Genomic DNA, 16793 nt, shown 5'->3' with positions numbered 1-16793 from the left:
AAAATAGTAATCAGCTTGGGAACTGATTAATGTAGAAAGATAGAGAAAAAGGCCACATTTCCACTTGAGTGGATTATAGACATGGTATAGAAGTTAAATTAAAGATACTAGTACTAAACTCTACCCAATAGTAAGATTCACTTCAGCTGCTCAACACTCGTGTAGTCATGTCTGGATGAGAATTATATTTTCATCCTGCATTTTTTTAAAAAAACTTATCCAGTGTAAATGTAATTATTGCCTTCTTATTAAGTCTCTTAAACCTACAGGTGGAGAATTTACTCTAAACTTCAGGCTTAATTTTGCGCTCAGATTAAAGCCGTGCGACTTCAGCTTTCCCCTCCCTAAGAATCATTATAGTTAATTTGCTCATTACGCACAATTCACATCTTTAGTTTCCAAAACACAATGAACAGCTGCCAAAACCTTTTTGCACAACGGAAATAAAAACACCCATTTTAACTTGCACAAAAATCAACTCCCAAAAAAAACACACCCATTTTAAATAGTGAAACATGTATTTTAATTCTGTAATTGAATACATTTTTACAATACATGTTCTGTTTCGTCTGTCACCCTTCCACAACAAAAACCTGGAAAATGTACAACTGTCATGACACCAACACACAACTCTCTGCGGCCGGCGTGAGATGCAGAGGGTCGTCATGGCCGGGGGAGGAGGAGGAGGAGGAGAGACAGCGCAGACTTTACATGGCGAACAGGATGAGAAAAGCAACCATCAGACAGAACAGACCCATGGCCTCGGACAGAGCGAACCCCAGGATCGCGTAGGAGAACAGCTGCTGCTTCAGAGACGGATTCCTGAAAGGGGGCACAAAGAACACGAGAACGTTTGAAAAATTCTCCACATGCTGGTCAGAATGAGGGAGGATTTTGCTGGCTGTGGAGCTCTGATCATATTTTATCTTGCATAAGTATTCACCCCCTAAATTACGAAACTTCTATTTCAACTTATTTTATTCAAGCTTGTTAAAGGAGAACTGAAAGCAAATTCATCATCAAAATTCTCTCATTGTATCAAATATAGGAATGCATTTTTGGTCGCCATTTTGTCGCTGCTATAGCAAGTTATGAGTGTTTGAAACATGCTCTGTAATACATCAGTCCGTATGTCAAAGCAATGGCCGTAAACTAGATTCGTTGAGACCTGTGCAAGACATCATAGGACGGAAGTAAAACGTACAGCGCAAATCAAAGTGACCGACGTCTGCCAGCGTTGTCGAAAGACGCGCGCGCCCTCTTTCGAATGCTGATGTAATCAAGCCAGAAGTTGTTTGTTTTGATAGCAATCAGGAAAGTTTGAAAAAAAAAAAAAAAAGTAGGCAGCAATCATGATTTAAACTAGTTTTTGTGCAATACTTCGTTTGGAAAACAGTTTTCAAAATGGCGGCACTGACACCTGGCTGACTCTTTCGAAGTCTCGCACAAGTCTCGTGAAGATCGTGCGGATAAGCGACGCCTGCCGTGGACCAAACGAACTAAATTCAACATGGCTACAAACCGAATAGGCCGATAAGTATAATATTTAATTGCAATTAGTTGCCAATATGAGTCACGATATAAGGTTACTAAAACGGAAAACGTAATTGAATAACACGTTAATTAAGAAATAAAGCAAGTTTAAAAATGACTTCAGTTCCACTTTGTTTCATTGCTTTATTTTGCCCCGGTGGACTAAATTCTTTTCCTTTATTTTATTTTTTTTTAAAAGGTCACAATCTGGACTTTATTATTATGAAGCCACACAAAATACCTCAACATTAAACTGAACTTAAAAAGTTGACAAATTGTGCGTGTGTGGGGAAATTGTGCTTAAATATTCACCCCTAAATTAGTTCATTTGGAGAGAGCCTCATAATTGTTGAATTATTTCATTGCTCCATTTTGCCCCCTGGTGGACTAAATTAACACTTCAAATTTTTCCAGTCTTGTTACATCTCAGAAGCCCGCGTTATTCATTCATCTCATCTCATTATCTCTAGCCGCTTTATCCTGTTCTACAGGGCCGCAGGCAAGCTGGAGCCTATCCCAGCTGACTACGGGCGAAAGGCGGGGTACACCCTGGACAAGTCGCCAGGTCATCACAGGGCTGACACATAGACACAGACAACCATTCACACTCACATTCACACCTACGGTCAATTTAGAGTCACCAGTTAACCTAACCTGCATGTCTTTGGACTGTGGGGGAAACCGGAGCACCCGGAGGAAACCCACGCAGACACGGGGAGAACATGCAAACTCCGCACAGAAAGGCCCTCGCCGGCCACGGGGCTCGAACCCGGACCTTCTTGCTGTGAGGCGACAGCGCTAACCACTACACCACCGTGCCGCCCATTATTCATTCAATTTAGAACATTTTGATTATAAAGTCAAATTGTAGTGGGTTGTTTGCCATGTTCAGTACCCACATGCCACAGATTAACATCCTTCATTCCACCATCTGTTGGTGTTTGATTTGTCCAAGAGCTCAGACCAGGCAGCTTGAACTCAGTACAACTTTAAACAATTAAATCCTCTGAAGGAGATGATGCTGTGCTGTATTATGTTCGAGTCAAATTTGCCAATAATTCACTCACTTTCCTCCCATTTAACAGGCTCTTGCTGTAGTACTTCCACAGAATAAACCTGATTTCATATATTTTTTACACAAGATCAAGTTGTGACATCACAAAGTGATGCCTCCTATGCAAATTATTAGCTTTTGGGTAAAACGACCAACTTGGTTCATTAGTGATGAACTAAAATCAGTCGCATTAGGTTTCAACAAAAGCCTCAGCTGCTATGGAAGAAATTATGGGAGAATATAAAACAAGGACACTGATAATTATTCATTCATTCACTGAAAGCAAAGTGAACAGCGGTGAATAATAACAGACAAAATCGAGATTATTATTCACAGAACCCGAGACGTGTAACCGTTTTAGTATAAACACACATCTGATTATTAAAAATAAAAATTGAATTAAAACTTCAAAGACAGTATGTAAATGTAATAACTTTGCGGCGCAGACTTGCATCACTTATCTACGCCAAGTCACAAAATACTTTGTTTCGAAACAGAAAATAAATAAATAAATTCCACTTTACCCTTGAACAGTTTTAGACCAAACTTCAGGTCATCTTTAGTGCTTAAGAACAGCATTTTCTTTCATAGTTTGTAATTCTGCTTCACTTACAGTGACGAAGCGATTGGCCGCCATTTTGCCAAGTTGCTCGAGGTGATTATCAAGAAATAGTCCGAGTCTCTCGACCAATCACCACTTGCAATTTTCTATAATCACTACGGTGGTCCCCCAATTTTTTTTTTTTTAGGATTTTGTTACGACCACCTTACCTTTTTTTTTTTTTTTACATTGCCTAAAAAGTTATTGTGCGAAATTTGGTTAAGATTGAACAATGTTTAGAGGTGCCACAAAGCCATTAAAGTTTTCACTCAAGACACAATATAAAATAATGTGGCTTATTAACCGTTTCATATTAATACAAACAATACAGTAATATAACTTCCTGTGTTCAAAGTTACAATAGCTATTACTTGTCTGTGATTTTCTAAACCCTTCGGTATTATGGTATCTTGTGGAGATAAAACACACTAAGCCCATGTTTACATTAGACCGTATCAGCGGATCATCAGATTAACGTTTTTAAAACGATTAGTGTGCACACAGCAACACCAATACACGATTTGCGTGCACACAGCAATACCAATACACGGATACGCTCGGCTCCGCAGGCATCCTGCGCTCCAAATCACTCCGCCCTGAACAGCGAGTGCCCTCTGGAGGGTGCGCACTCCGGCCCTGCACAGCTCACAGAGCGCGCGAGTGAAGTGCACGAGCAGTGATTCGGGACTGAGCCGCTGTGTGTGAGATCCCAGTGCATATCACTTACCACTTGCAAGTGGAAGGATGGCAAGCCTAAAGACAATCATAACTACACAATGGGCAGTATTTGCATCAGTATTTGCAGTATTTTCATACTTTTATACTCTTTAATGAAAGGTGGTACAAGGCGGAAGTCCGCGCCGGTTTTCAGCAGTCGCGTCACATGACCAACGCCAGCGAATCAGGAAAGTGGACGTCACAGTGACGTTGTCCAATGAGACGCCAGCTGGAGCTCAGTACAGCATATCCGCGTATTCTGAATGTTTACACAGCACCGGAGCTGACACGATCTGGATTGAATACGTGGACGCTGGCGGATTCCCGTTTCCCGGCGTTTCCAGGCGGTTTAATGTAAACGGACAGTGCATCCGCGAAGAAAACGAGACAGATACGGTCTAATGTAAACGTAGCCTAAGGACTTCCCTAGCAGAAAGAAGCTTTCTCCCAGACAGTTCCTTGGAAGTGGGACCAGTTAACCAAACATAATTGTCCTTTCTGGTTTTGTGCTTTGCACCACCGGTACTACTTGTATTACTGTTGCTAGCCATCTGAAAAACATTCACAACTTCATCAGCATATTACGATCAGTGCTCATTGTTTAAGAACCCCTTAGTGCATGAAAGTTAACCTTCTATCAGTCTATAAACTCTTCCTGCCTCTTCTTTTTCATAGAAGTGGCATATTCCCTCTAGAACTGGGGGTTTGAGATCTTCTCTGCAACAGTCTACGCACCAACTAATGTTAATGGCTTAACCCGATTTGCAACCTCGTGTGGCACCTCTATATATTAACCAATTTCTCTGAAATTTTGCTTGTTGCCTTCTTTTAGCCGATGTTTAAAAAAAAAAAAAAAAAGGTAGTCGGAATGTTTTGGAAAAAAAAAAAATTCCCCCCATACATTTCGGGACCACCCTAATAAATCACCTCCATGTTTATTAATAAGCTAGACGAGATGTTTTCCAAATCACACCTTCGACAGCTCTTTAAGTGGTAAAGTGATCTATACTTAAAGGGGTCCAAAATATAACATACGGTTGCTGATGTGACAAAGTAACGTATTAATAAGTATTCTATCAAATTTATGTACTAGAAAACAAAATATCTTGGTAATTGTAAATAACACTTTATTAATAGTCGGTACGCTAAACCGCACAAGAGTCGCCATTTTTAAAAGACCGTGACGTCAGCCCTACCCACTGCACTAGTGGAACTCGTGTAATCATGGCGTCGGGCGCATCAAGTGAAAGCGACAGCTCTGTCGAATCGTACGAAGAGATCCCGCAAGACACACTGCAAGCAGGCTATGGCTTAGAAGGGTACCAGTTTGAACCTAGGAGAGGTACTCTCGACTCCGGTGATGACGAAAGAAGAGAAGAAAGCTCGGATGACACCGATACTGATGCTGAGCGTGGGGCAGAGCGTCTGCGTGCAGGTGACACGGCGTGGTGCTCGTGCGGAAAATGTAACGTGGAGTTGCTCACGAGTCCAGCAGAATTTATTTGCTGCCATGAGATAGGCGCCACCCGTGGACTTGCGAAATTGTCGCAAGAGGCAGAAACAGGTATTTCCAACCTCAATGAGCCATATTGTTTATTTACAACTGGGCACATACATACGTAATAAGCGTTACGCAGAGAAAATGAACATGCATTCTGATTGGATAAAATTAATATCATGGCGGGCTGTTCAAACTGCGGAAATAGTTTGCTCGAGCTACTTTCAAAACACTAACTTTCCAACCTTAGAACAAAACTTTTGTAAGTCTTGAATAAGGTTCGTTAATGTGTGTTTTATTGTTATATTTACTCTATATATTGCCCTCTGTTCCCCTTTAAATAAATCACAGGTTACAAAAAAAAAAGTTCTCTTTTGAATGGTGTTAATTTGGCTTCATGTTTTGGTCAACACTGCAGCCTGTTCAAAAGAGGATCACATGAACAACTTCTCAAGCCTAATTACCCATAATACTCTGAAAGGAGAGCAGCCAGTTTGCATTTGAATCATTTTGCCTTTATAACTGCTTCTGCTAAACGATATACAAGTCAGTACTGTTCAAAGCAACAGTTGCTGAAGATGAACATTTCTAATATAAGCTACTGGAACGAACCCCCCCCCCCCCAGTTTCTGGGTGAGAGTACACTGTGCACATTTTGGCTGTCACTTCTCACCAGAGCTTCTCTCTCTCTCCCCCTGCTCCTTTGTTTTTGTATAATTTGAGGTTTGTTTGAATGTTTTGTCTGCCAGTTGTGGTGTCGCTCCGGACCCAGTTTTGGGCGTCGGTTCCCTTCAGGCCTTGGTCCAGCATGGGTGATGCCGGTGCTCCTGCAGTGAGCTTGTTGCACTTAACATCAGGGTTATCCAGCGCTCTGTGCAGCGGTCTTCCAAGTGATGTTGCTCAGCGTGTGTGCAGGCAGTCCAGGACTTCATCTTTGTGCGCATTTGGTAGGACTGTGGGTAGCCACGCCACTGGAATTACATCCTGACCCTTTTTTGGTGGACTCCTCCCCTCTTCCCTAATTGTAACGTGACCTTGGGTGGGAGAAAGTTGCTATACAAATTGAAATAACGACGACATTGCTGCCCGAAACAAGACTTCTGATATGGGTTTAAAAACGACCATGAGGAAAACGCTCATTACAGTAATACTGCATGACTCTCCAATAGGTTTGTGCATGATATAACTTTCTTGCAGGATCGCACACTGCCACAATGTTCAGTGAGGTTTATTCCGATATCAATATTACACATTTATTTATTTAAAAACAAAGTTTCCCCATTTAGATAGAGGTCTTGCATTCAAATGTCATTTTTAACCTGCACTAGCAGTGCTGACACAAATTGTTCCGCTCACTCAGGATCTTTCTACTTGATTCTTCATCTAATGTTTTTTTTAGGATGCTATTTCTCCCTCAGTTTTCAACCAATCACTAAATTTCACATGACTACCACCTCTGGACTGAATTACATTGCTATGACTTTTGGTGCTGATCTGGATCACTGATCCAGAAGGATCCATTAAGGAAAATAAATTTTTTTTAATTCCAATTTTTCAAAAATCACTTATAACTGTCAATTTTCATGATTTTTTTCCAATCAGTTTTTTTTTTTTAAATTTGTTCAGGGTGGGTGTGAATGGTTGTCTGTGTCTATGTGTCAGCCCTGCGATGACCTGGCGACTTGTCCAGGGTGTACCCCGTCTCTCGCCCGTAGTCAGCTGGGATAGGCTCCAGCTTGCCTGCGACCCTGTAGAACAGGATAAAGCAGCTAGAGATAATGAGATGAGATGTTCAGGGTGGTAGAGCACAACTTTTCCCCTCACTAAGCATCATTCTCTTACTGTTCCGGATCTATAGGGTACGGTAATCGGACGTCCTGGTTTGTAAGAGCTAGCGCAAATCAGTGACTTTAGTTACAGCCTATCTAGTTCTGCATAAATGGACCTCGTAATGAACCCACCCATCACGCGCATAGTCGTGGAATGAAATGGATGGACCTCGTACAGAAAAAAAAAAAAAAAAAACCCAACTCGCTCTCATACTGCCATTTTGCAATTTTTCACATTCAAACTTAAAACTGATCCTGTGTTCGATTAAAATGAAGTGACGTGCAACACCTGACAACACTGACAAGAGACTTACAGTAATTCTACAAATCTTCACAAAATAAACGTTAAATAAAAGCAGGGTTGTTGGGGTTTACTCTCTAGGACTGCTCCAGTCGCCCTACAGAGTTAAATAAACCAAATGACACCCAGAGCTCCTTCGTTACTTTAGGTTTTTTGGTTCTGATGATTAAAATCACTAATGCAGTCGTTTCCTTGCTGAATGTTCGTTAAACCCGTGTCTGTGCCATACCTGGCGTATCCGATGATCAGACTTCCGAACACTGTTCCGATTCCGGCTCCTGATCCGGCCACTCCGACTGTGGCGGCTCCGGCGCCGATAAACTTGGCAGCCGTGTCGATGTCACGGCTCACTGCGCTGGTCTGGAAGCCCCTCAGTGCAACCTGAGATACGGCGTTCTGTGGCAGGACGACAGAGCTGGCCTAGAGGAAAGAGAGAGTGAGGAACGCCCAAGATGATCACTCTGAAGTCTTGTCCCAATACTATACACCATTTTTGGACTGCCTTTCTGCTGCTGTGGGTGGTTTGCATTTCCCAAAAACTGTTCACACCCATGAAAACGTGCATCTCACCTGGATCGATTTATTATCCCAGTATCGCCCAGAAGAGCTTCCCTTTCAAGTCTGCTTCTCCACCTCTGAATTGTTCGTTAGGACTTTTAACCTACAGCCAAATTTGTATAAAAGCTGCTCTGCCTGAATGTCCATCATGAAAGATGGAGACAAATAAAACCGAACTGCAGATTTTAAAAAATGTGCACGTCTATGGATCGGGACACACCTACAGCTAGATCACGCCATGATTCAAAAATCAACACATTCATTCATTCAGGTCATTTTGGAGAAACATTTATAATGCAAATCCTAAAAACGAGGATGAGCAGGTTGAACTCTCACCTCTGCAGATTTGCCATCTGGCCTGGACAGTACCGAGGCAGAGAGGGGTCTGTAAAGCGCCCTTGAGCCAGAGCGGACCTGGAGGGAAAGAGAGAGAAGACAAGAAAAAGAAAGATGGTTTATGAAATGACCACTATCGTTATAAATCCTCCTTCTCAAGTACTATTAGGATGGGATTAGTTTCCCAGATACACAGTACGCTGCAATTCAAGCATTCATTCCAAGCCAAATTTCCCAGAGTTTGTCTAAAGACGTTCCAGTGACTAATTGGAAAAACATGGTCACCAAAATCAAGGTAAAAGTTGGAGGATTAGCCTCTCTGAATTAGATAAAAAGATCTACATGTCTTGTTCAAACACAATGAAATCTTTGTGACAATCAAAGTGTGTTACACATCAAGTAGTAACAGATACAAAAAGGGAAACGCGTTTACTCTGACCAAGTGCCACCATACTATTAAAGACGTTGCACAAGTTCCCAATTTGGACTTCCGACTTTAATGACTGCCCCACTGCGGCTTTCAGAGGACAGGTTTTTCCAAGCTCCAAATGGTTTCAGCAAGCCTGTCGATCCATTTGCAAAGGATAAACGAGCTCTTTATACATCACCGAGATAACAGCATCTTCTCCAACTCACTTTTATACGAATGTTATTAGAAGCTTGGTGTAGTAGGAACAGCCATGCTTCTCTGTATGATACAACCATCCAAGGAAGATTCGCATCTCCGATACGACCTTTTAAATACTGTCTGTATTTTATAATTATGATCGTGACACGTTTGTTTGACTGGAAGCAGGTTTGCGCAAAACCTACAGACCCAGTTTCAACAAAACTTGGTGGAAGGGTGGAGCATGGGCTTAGGAAGAACACTTTACATTTTGGAGTAACAGGGCAAATCCATGCATTTCATTTCGCAAGATACAACAGAATCAGTCTTGATGATGGGAGAGCCACGCTTTCATTCTGTTTTTTAACCCAAGTGCGTGAAGCGTTTTCACATCGAGTACGACAATGTAATCCTTTACCAACATGACTGAGGTAATGTAGACAAGATCTAAATATACACTACCGTTCAAAAGTTTGGGGTCACTTTGAAATGTCCTTATTTCTGAAAGAAAAGCACTGTTCTTTTCAATGAAGATCACTTTAAACTAATCAGAAATCCACTCTATACATTGCTAATGTGGTAAATGACTATTCTAGCTGCAAATGTCTGGTTTTTGGTGCAATATCTCCATAGGTGTATAGAGGCCCATTTCCAGCAACTCTCACTCCAGTGTTCTAATGGTACAATGTGTTTGCTCATTGCCTCAGAAGGCTAATGGATGATTAGAAAACCCTTGTACAATCATGTTAGCACAGCTGAAAACAGTTTAGCTCTTTAGAGAAGCTATAAAACTGAGGCTACGTTTACATTACGTCGAATCAGCGGATCAGATTAATGTTCTTAAAATGATTCGCGTTTACACTAAAAGCGTTAGCCGTGCACACAGCAATACCAATACACGGATACGCTCGGCTCCGCAGGCATCCTGCGCTCCAAATCACTCCGCCCTGAACAGCGAGTGCTCTCTGGAGGGTGCGCACTCCGGCCCTGCACAGCTCACACAGCGCGCGAGTGAAGTGCACAAGCCACGATTCGGGACTGAGCCGCTGTGTGTGTGATCCCAGCGCATATCACTTACTACTTGCAAGTGGAAGGATGGCAAGCCTAAAGACAATCATAACTACACAATGGGCAGTATTTGCATCAGTATTTGCAGTATTTTCATACTTTTATACTCTTTAATGAAAGGTGATACAAGGCGGAAGTCCGCGCCGTTTTTCAACAGTCGCGTCACATGACCAACGCCAGCGAATCAGGAAGGTGGATGTCACAGTGACGTTGTCCAATGAGACGCCAGCTAGAGCTCAGCACAGCGTATTCTCAATGTTTACACAGCACCGGACCAGATACGATCTAGATTGAATACGTGGACGCTGGCGGATTCCCGTTTCCCGGCTTTTCCAGGTGGTTTAATGTAAACGGACAGTGCATCCGCGAAGAAAACGAGACAGATATGGTCTAATGTAAACGTAGCCTGAGCTTCCTTTGAGCAGATTGAGTTTCTGGAGCATCACATTTGTGGGGTCGATTAAATGCTCAAAATGGCCAGAAAAATGTCTTGACTATATTTTCTATTCATTTTACAACTTATGGTGGCAAATAAAAGTGTGACATTTCATGGAAAACACACACAAAAAAAAATTGTCTGGGTGACCCCAAACTTTTGAACGGTAGCGTATACGTTTCTCTCGCTCCCATCCACCCGGTCATTTCAGGAAGAGGAAAAATCAGAGAGATATACACCTGTAACAATAAACAAACAACATTAGATAAACTAATTCCGTCCAAATAAGGCTCCTAAGTGCAGGGCCTGGGTGAAGTGTGCAGTCCTAAATTCCTAACAGCGACAAATACTTCTTTAACTCGACATCACTCTCGTATTCAAGTTCAGACAAAAACCTCAAACCCAGACCTGTCCTGTTTATCCTGTTTACTCCGGAAGCACTTAGTCCTTCGTGTCTCTAGCTAGTTACATAACTAGCCAGAACTGTCATGAAGGACTTCAGCACCATTGTGTCCTGAATTAAACAAAATACAGCTGAGAGGGGACTTTGGGAAGGAAGACACCTTTAAAAAAAAGCTGCATTTTTAACTCAAACAGCGTTGTCATGGCAACCACGAAGGCGTTGGCTGCTGAAATGACCTTGAATATAGGACTGGAACTTGGTGCACTAGCATTAGCACTAGCATTAGCACTAGCAAAGCTAGCAGCACAGAAGTCGTCAAGGAAATGATAAGTCACGGATTAACACACTTACCAGTGCAGAAGAGGACACGAATTTAGCGCAGGCGTACATTTTGTATCTGATCTGCTTCAATCTACTCGAACCCGTATCTGTGCAAAGACACCGGTTAAGGTCAATCAGGGTTTACACTTCAAAAAACACACAACTGCATGAGAATACAGATCACTAGAGGTGATAAAGTGTCCCGAGAATATAATCAGCATCAAACAAACACCATTAAATATCTAAAAGTATAAAGATTGCAGCAGATTGTACAACTTCCGCTCCTTCACTTACCCGGCTAGCTGCAGAGGTCGTACTGCTAAGGACCTACTGCGCATGTGCGGCACTTGATTTAACCAAAGACCCGGATAATGGACGTAACTGTATTCCGACAAGTCCCGCCTTTGTAGACATCGCGATTGGTTAAGGAGCGAGGCACATTCCCCAACCCAGGATTTGATCCTAATATTTTGAGCCAATCATAGTGGAGGGGGCGGGGCTAATAAAGCGTGACGCTTTCCTTCACTGAAGGTGACTCCATTGGGAAAAATGCAGCAATACGATAACGTTTTTTTTTCAAGGACTTGATATAAAAATGTGATTTGTGAATTCATTTTTAAATTCAACTATAGTCTATTAACATCAGAGCTGATACAGAATGACGACAACAACAACAATAATAATAATAATGGATACTGGTTGTGTGCAGCTTTCATAGACTAATACTTCCGGGTTAAGATAATCACCGAGACTTTTTACTATTAAAAAATAAATAAATAAAAGGTACCGGTCGTGTGCAGCTCTCATAGACTAATACTTCCGGGTTAAGATAATCACTGAGACTTTTTACTATTTAAAAATAAATAAATAAATAAAAGGTACTGGTCGTGTGCAGCTCTCATAGACTATAATACTTCCGTGTTAAGATAATCACCGATACTTTTTACTATAATAATAATAATGGGGCGGCACGGTGGTGTAGTGGTTAGCGCTGTCGCCTCACAGCAAGAAGGTCCTGGGTTCGAGCCCCGGGGCCGGCGAGGGCCTTTCTGTGTGGAGTTTGCATGTTCTCCCCGTGTCCGCGTGGGTTTCCTCCGGGTGCTCCGGTTTCCCCCACAGTCCAAAGACATGCAGGTTAGGTTAACTGGTGACTCTAAATTGACCGTAGGTGTGAGTGTGAATGGTTGTCTGTGTCTATGTGTCAGCCCTGTGATGACCTGGCGACTTGTCCAGGGTGTACCCCGCCTTTCGCCCGTAGTCAGCTGGGATAGGCTCCAGCTTGCCTGCGACCCTGTAGAAGGATAAAGCGGCTAGAGATAATGAATGAATGAATGAATGAATAATAATAATGGGCTATGATAATGGGTACTGGTTGTGTGCAGCTTTCATAGAATATAATACTTCCGGGTTAAGATAATCACTGTGACTTTTTTTTTACTATAATAATAATAATAATAATAATTAAAAAAATTCAATTCAACTGTTATTCACACACAATACATCATATGAAAGCAAATTTACTAAAACGCTTAGTACAATTATATATAATAGAAAAATTATTTGCAAACAAGTTACTACAGTTAGAGCGGCATGGTGGTGTAGTGGTTACCACTGTTGCCTCACAGCAAGAAGGTTCTGGGTTCGAGCCCAGTGGCCGACAGGGGCCTTTCTGTGCGGAGTTTGCATGTTCTCCCCGTGTCCGCGTGGGTTTCCTCCGGGTGCTCCGGTTTCCCCCACAGTCCAAAGACATGCAGGTTAGGTTAACTGGTGACTCTAAATTGAGCGTAGGTGTGAATGTGAGTGTGAATGGTTGTCTGTGTCTATGTGTCAGCCCTGTGATGACCTGGCGACTTGTCCAGGGTGTACCCTGCCTTTCGCCTGTAGTCAGCTGGGATAGGCTCCAGCTTGCCTGCGACCCTGTAGAACAGGATAAAGCGGCTAGAGATAATGAGATGAGATGAAAAAAATTATTTGCAAACAAGTTACTACAGTTAGAGTGGCATGGTGGTGTAGTGGTTACCACTGTTGCCTCACAGCAAGAAGGTTCTGGGTTCGAGCCCAGTGGCCGACAGGGGCCTTTCTGTGTGGAGTTTGCATGCTCTCCCCATGTCTGCATGGGTTTCCTCTGGGTACTCTGGTTTCCCCCAAAGACATGCAGGCTAATCGGTGGCTCTAAATTGACCGTAGGTGTGAGTGTGAATGGTTGGTTGTCTCTATGATCTGGTGACTTGTCCAGGGTATAGAGATCTTGCAGTCACGTGACCGGAAAGTACACAGCAGCCATCTTGTCGGTCAACAGCACAGCTGAATATTGCTGCACTCGTGTACAGAATGGATCAATTTCAACCGACAGACTACACGGCTCATTTTTCTAATGAACAGATAACTAGATATATGTCTAAAATAAACGATCTACAGATTAGTGACCCTTATGGCTTACCGGACGGAGTTTTCACGACCGTGTCAGTGGATATTGAACTGCCAGAGGTGGAATACCCGGACGTGTATAATTACCTCATCAACTTTCCCTCGCTGTTCAGTGGTGAAGCACTGCGTGCTTATAAATCTCTGGACAGTTATCTTTACAGAAATTCAGGATTTGTCAGCGACTCAGATGTGGCATCTTGTAAACAAGAAAATGATCCTCACTGGATGGGTAAGTCACTTAAGTATTGAGTATAGCACTGACCAGCCGATTATAGAATAGAATAAGGTAATTCCAGCTGTAATTCCAAATCGTCCGTCTTGTTTACCTGGCGTTGGAGAGGTAGAGGCTTGGCAGTGGAGATTTGAGTGGCTGTTTTCTGAGCTTAGTCAACAGGCCGGCTCTGCAGCCTCGCTTTTGCTTCCTCTCCCGGCGCCGCCTCCTTAGCTTTGCTTCCAATAACAATCCACGGAGACCCCGCTGGTCTCGCTATCTTGTCCGGAATGTTTTTTTTTCTCGTCCGGAATGTTGTGCATGCGATGGAAATCGCTACAAACCGTCATTTTCTGCTGGAAACCAATGTCCAGTAAGTCCATACGGTTGTAGTGGATATTGAAGTCTGGTACAGACGAACAACATGCAAAAATACACACAAAAAACATAAAAAACGTGCACAGGTAGGGAGAGCTTGTAGCCGCAGCCGTTGTAGTAGAATTGTATATAGTAGGTTTTTCCAGAAGAAAAGGTAGAAGTAGAAGCAGAAGTAGAACCAGAAGTAGAAGTAGAAGGCGGAAATATGGCATTTGACCGACAAGATGGCATCTGTCACAATCTGGATCGGCTGTGACGTCACATGCAAGTGCTCCATACCCCGCTTCTCGCCCATAGTCAGCTGGGATAAGCTCCAGCTTGCCCACGACCCTGCACAGGATAAGCAGCTACAGATAACGAATGTATAGTTACTACAATTATTGATGTAAGGTGTGTGTGGCTGTTGAAATACTATAAACTTTCATGTCAACAGCCACCCATATCATATTACAATTTTTTTTTGTTAGTTATAATTAAACATTATACTATTGAAAACACGCCTGGGTTGTGTGACCTTTCAACACTTTATGCAGCTTTTATTTTCTACATGGTGTTTATTGAACATTATACACTTGAGTTCATCTTACATAGCAAATAAACACACAAGTACATCAAATGCAGTCGATTAAAAGGTCAAAATTCAGTTCAAACTTGTCAACTCCCTTCCAAAGCCCCAGCAGGTTTAGAAAATGGAGTCAGAAATAAATAATATCATAGTTCCCCCCCCCAAAAAAAAAACAGAATTATGAGGTTAATTTTCATGTCATAGTCATCTTTTCTCTTTTTAATACCCAACTACAGAATGCAACACTGATCAAAGATAACCTTCTCCATTAATAAAACACGATATCAGCTCTGTGACTTTAAAAAGCTCTCTGAGGTTCAGGTTTTCACTACAAATTGAATACAAATGATCAATGTTGTTCAGTATTTTCCAAAACAAGGTTGAGTTCACTGCTGTAATATTTCACCAAACAGAAACTAATGCTAGGACCGGACTACGTGATTTTTTTTTTTTTGTCTTTCACAATGGTCACCATGTCAGATTAGACAATCGTAGTGTCATAAATGCTTGCTATATCTTGGTAGGGACCCTAACCCTGTTGTGTGTGAAACCCCCAGGAGATCAGCAGTTTCTGAAACACTCAAACCAGTCCCTCTGGCTCAAACCAACACCAATGCTACAGTGAAAGAAAGTCACACTTCACTGTGAGATCACAATTTTTCCCATTCTGATGTTTGAACATTGTGAACACTAACTGAAGCTCTTGATTTGTATCTTGATGCTGCTGTCAATGGATTGGCTGATTAGAGAACTGTATAAAAACTGTCAGTCATGGCTACAGAAGGAACACATTGAAGGAGTTATCAAACTAGGCAAGAAAATACAAAATCTTCTGACATCACTGTTTTTTGAACGATATTCACTTTAATAGGAACTTGTTCTTGGCTGCAGGAGTGGAACCCAAGGTGTTCTTCTGTTGCATGCTGAGGTGCTTTTCTGCTCACCACGGTTGTAAAGAGTGATCATATGAGTTACGATATCCTTTCTGGCAAAAACAAACAAACAAAAAACCTCGAACCAATCTGGCCATTTCCAACAAGGCGTCTGTTTCCACCCACAGAACTGTCACTCACTCAGTGTTTTTTGTTTTTCGCACCATTCTGTGTAAATTCTAGAGACTGTTGTGTGTGAAAATCCCAGGAGATCAGCAGTCTATCTGGCTCAAACCAACACCCATGCCCCAATGAACAAAAGTCACACTGAGAGAGCACAGTTTTTCCCATTCTGATGTTTGAACATTACCTGAAGCTCTTGATTTGTGTCTAAATGCATCATGCTGCTGTCAAGGGATTGGCTGATTAGAGAACTGCATCAAATAAAACAGCAGGTGGATGTAGGGGTGTTTCTAATAAAGTGGCCGGTGAGTGTATATCAGACGTATTTTCTTCACTTCTTTTTGCCTGTGACCAAAAGCCTTTGATACACAAAATCAGATCTACATCTACAGTTGTGTTCAAAATAATAGCAGTGTGTTTAAAAACGTGAGTAAAGCTCAAAATCCTTATAATAGTTTTTATTTCCATGCATTGGGAACACTGCACATTATATTCTACATCAAAACATGAAGAAAAATGTATGAATATTTTAATTACTTTACAGAAAATGAAGAAAAATGAACATTGGGCTGTTCAAAAAAATAGCAGTGTCTGCATTTTTCATTACAAACTCCAAATATTTACTGTATAAACTGAAAAAATCTTAAGGATTTAGTATTCCTGTGAATCACTAAACTAATATTTAGTTGTATAACCACGGTTTCTGAGAACTTCTGGCACCTGTGAACAGGTATTCCAGCCCAGGATGATTTGACAGCATTCCACAATTCCTCTGCATTTCTTGGTTTTGCCTCAGAAACAGCATTTTCGATGTCACCCCACAAGTTTTCTATCGGATTAAGGTCCGGGGATTGGGCTGGCCACTCCATAACTTTCATTTTGTTGGTCTTGAACC

At 42.0% G+C, this 16793-nt stretch overlaps 1 protein-coding gene across 1 annotated transcript; it reads right to left on the bottom strand.

Annotated features, from left to right (window-relative positions):
• Positions 1-499: 499 nt before the first annotated feature.
• On the bottom strand, positions 500-11662 carry atp5mc3b (ATP synthase membrane subunit c locus 3b). The gene is made up of 5 exons (XM_060918718.1): positions 11557-11662; positions 11293-11369; positions 8428-8505; positions 7763-7953; positions 500-822 (listed from the first exon to the last, which is right to left on the bottom strand). The coding sequence occupies exons 2-5, from the start codon at positions 11329-11331 to the stop codon at positions 708-710; spliced, it is 423 nt and encodes a 140-aa protein (XP_060774701.1). The 5' UTR covers positions 11332-11369; positions 11557-11662; the 3' UTR covers positions 500-707.
• Between the last annotated feature and the right edge of the window lie 5131 nt (positions 11663-16793).

This window comes from Neoarius graeffei, chromosome 4 (assembly GCF_027579695.1).
Source record: "Neoarius graeffei isolate fNeoGra1 chromosome 4, fNeoGra1.pri, whole genome shotgun sequence".
Lineage (NCBI taxonomy): Eukaryota > Metazoa > Chordata > Actinopteri > Siluriformes > Ariidae > Neoarius > Neoarius graeffei.
The sequence above is the reverse complement of the archived record's forward strand: the minus strand, read 5'-3'. Positions and strand labels throughout refer to the sequence as shown.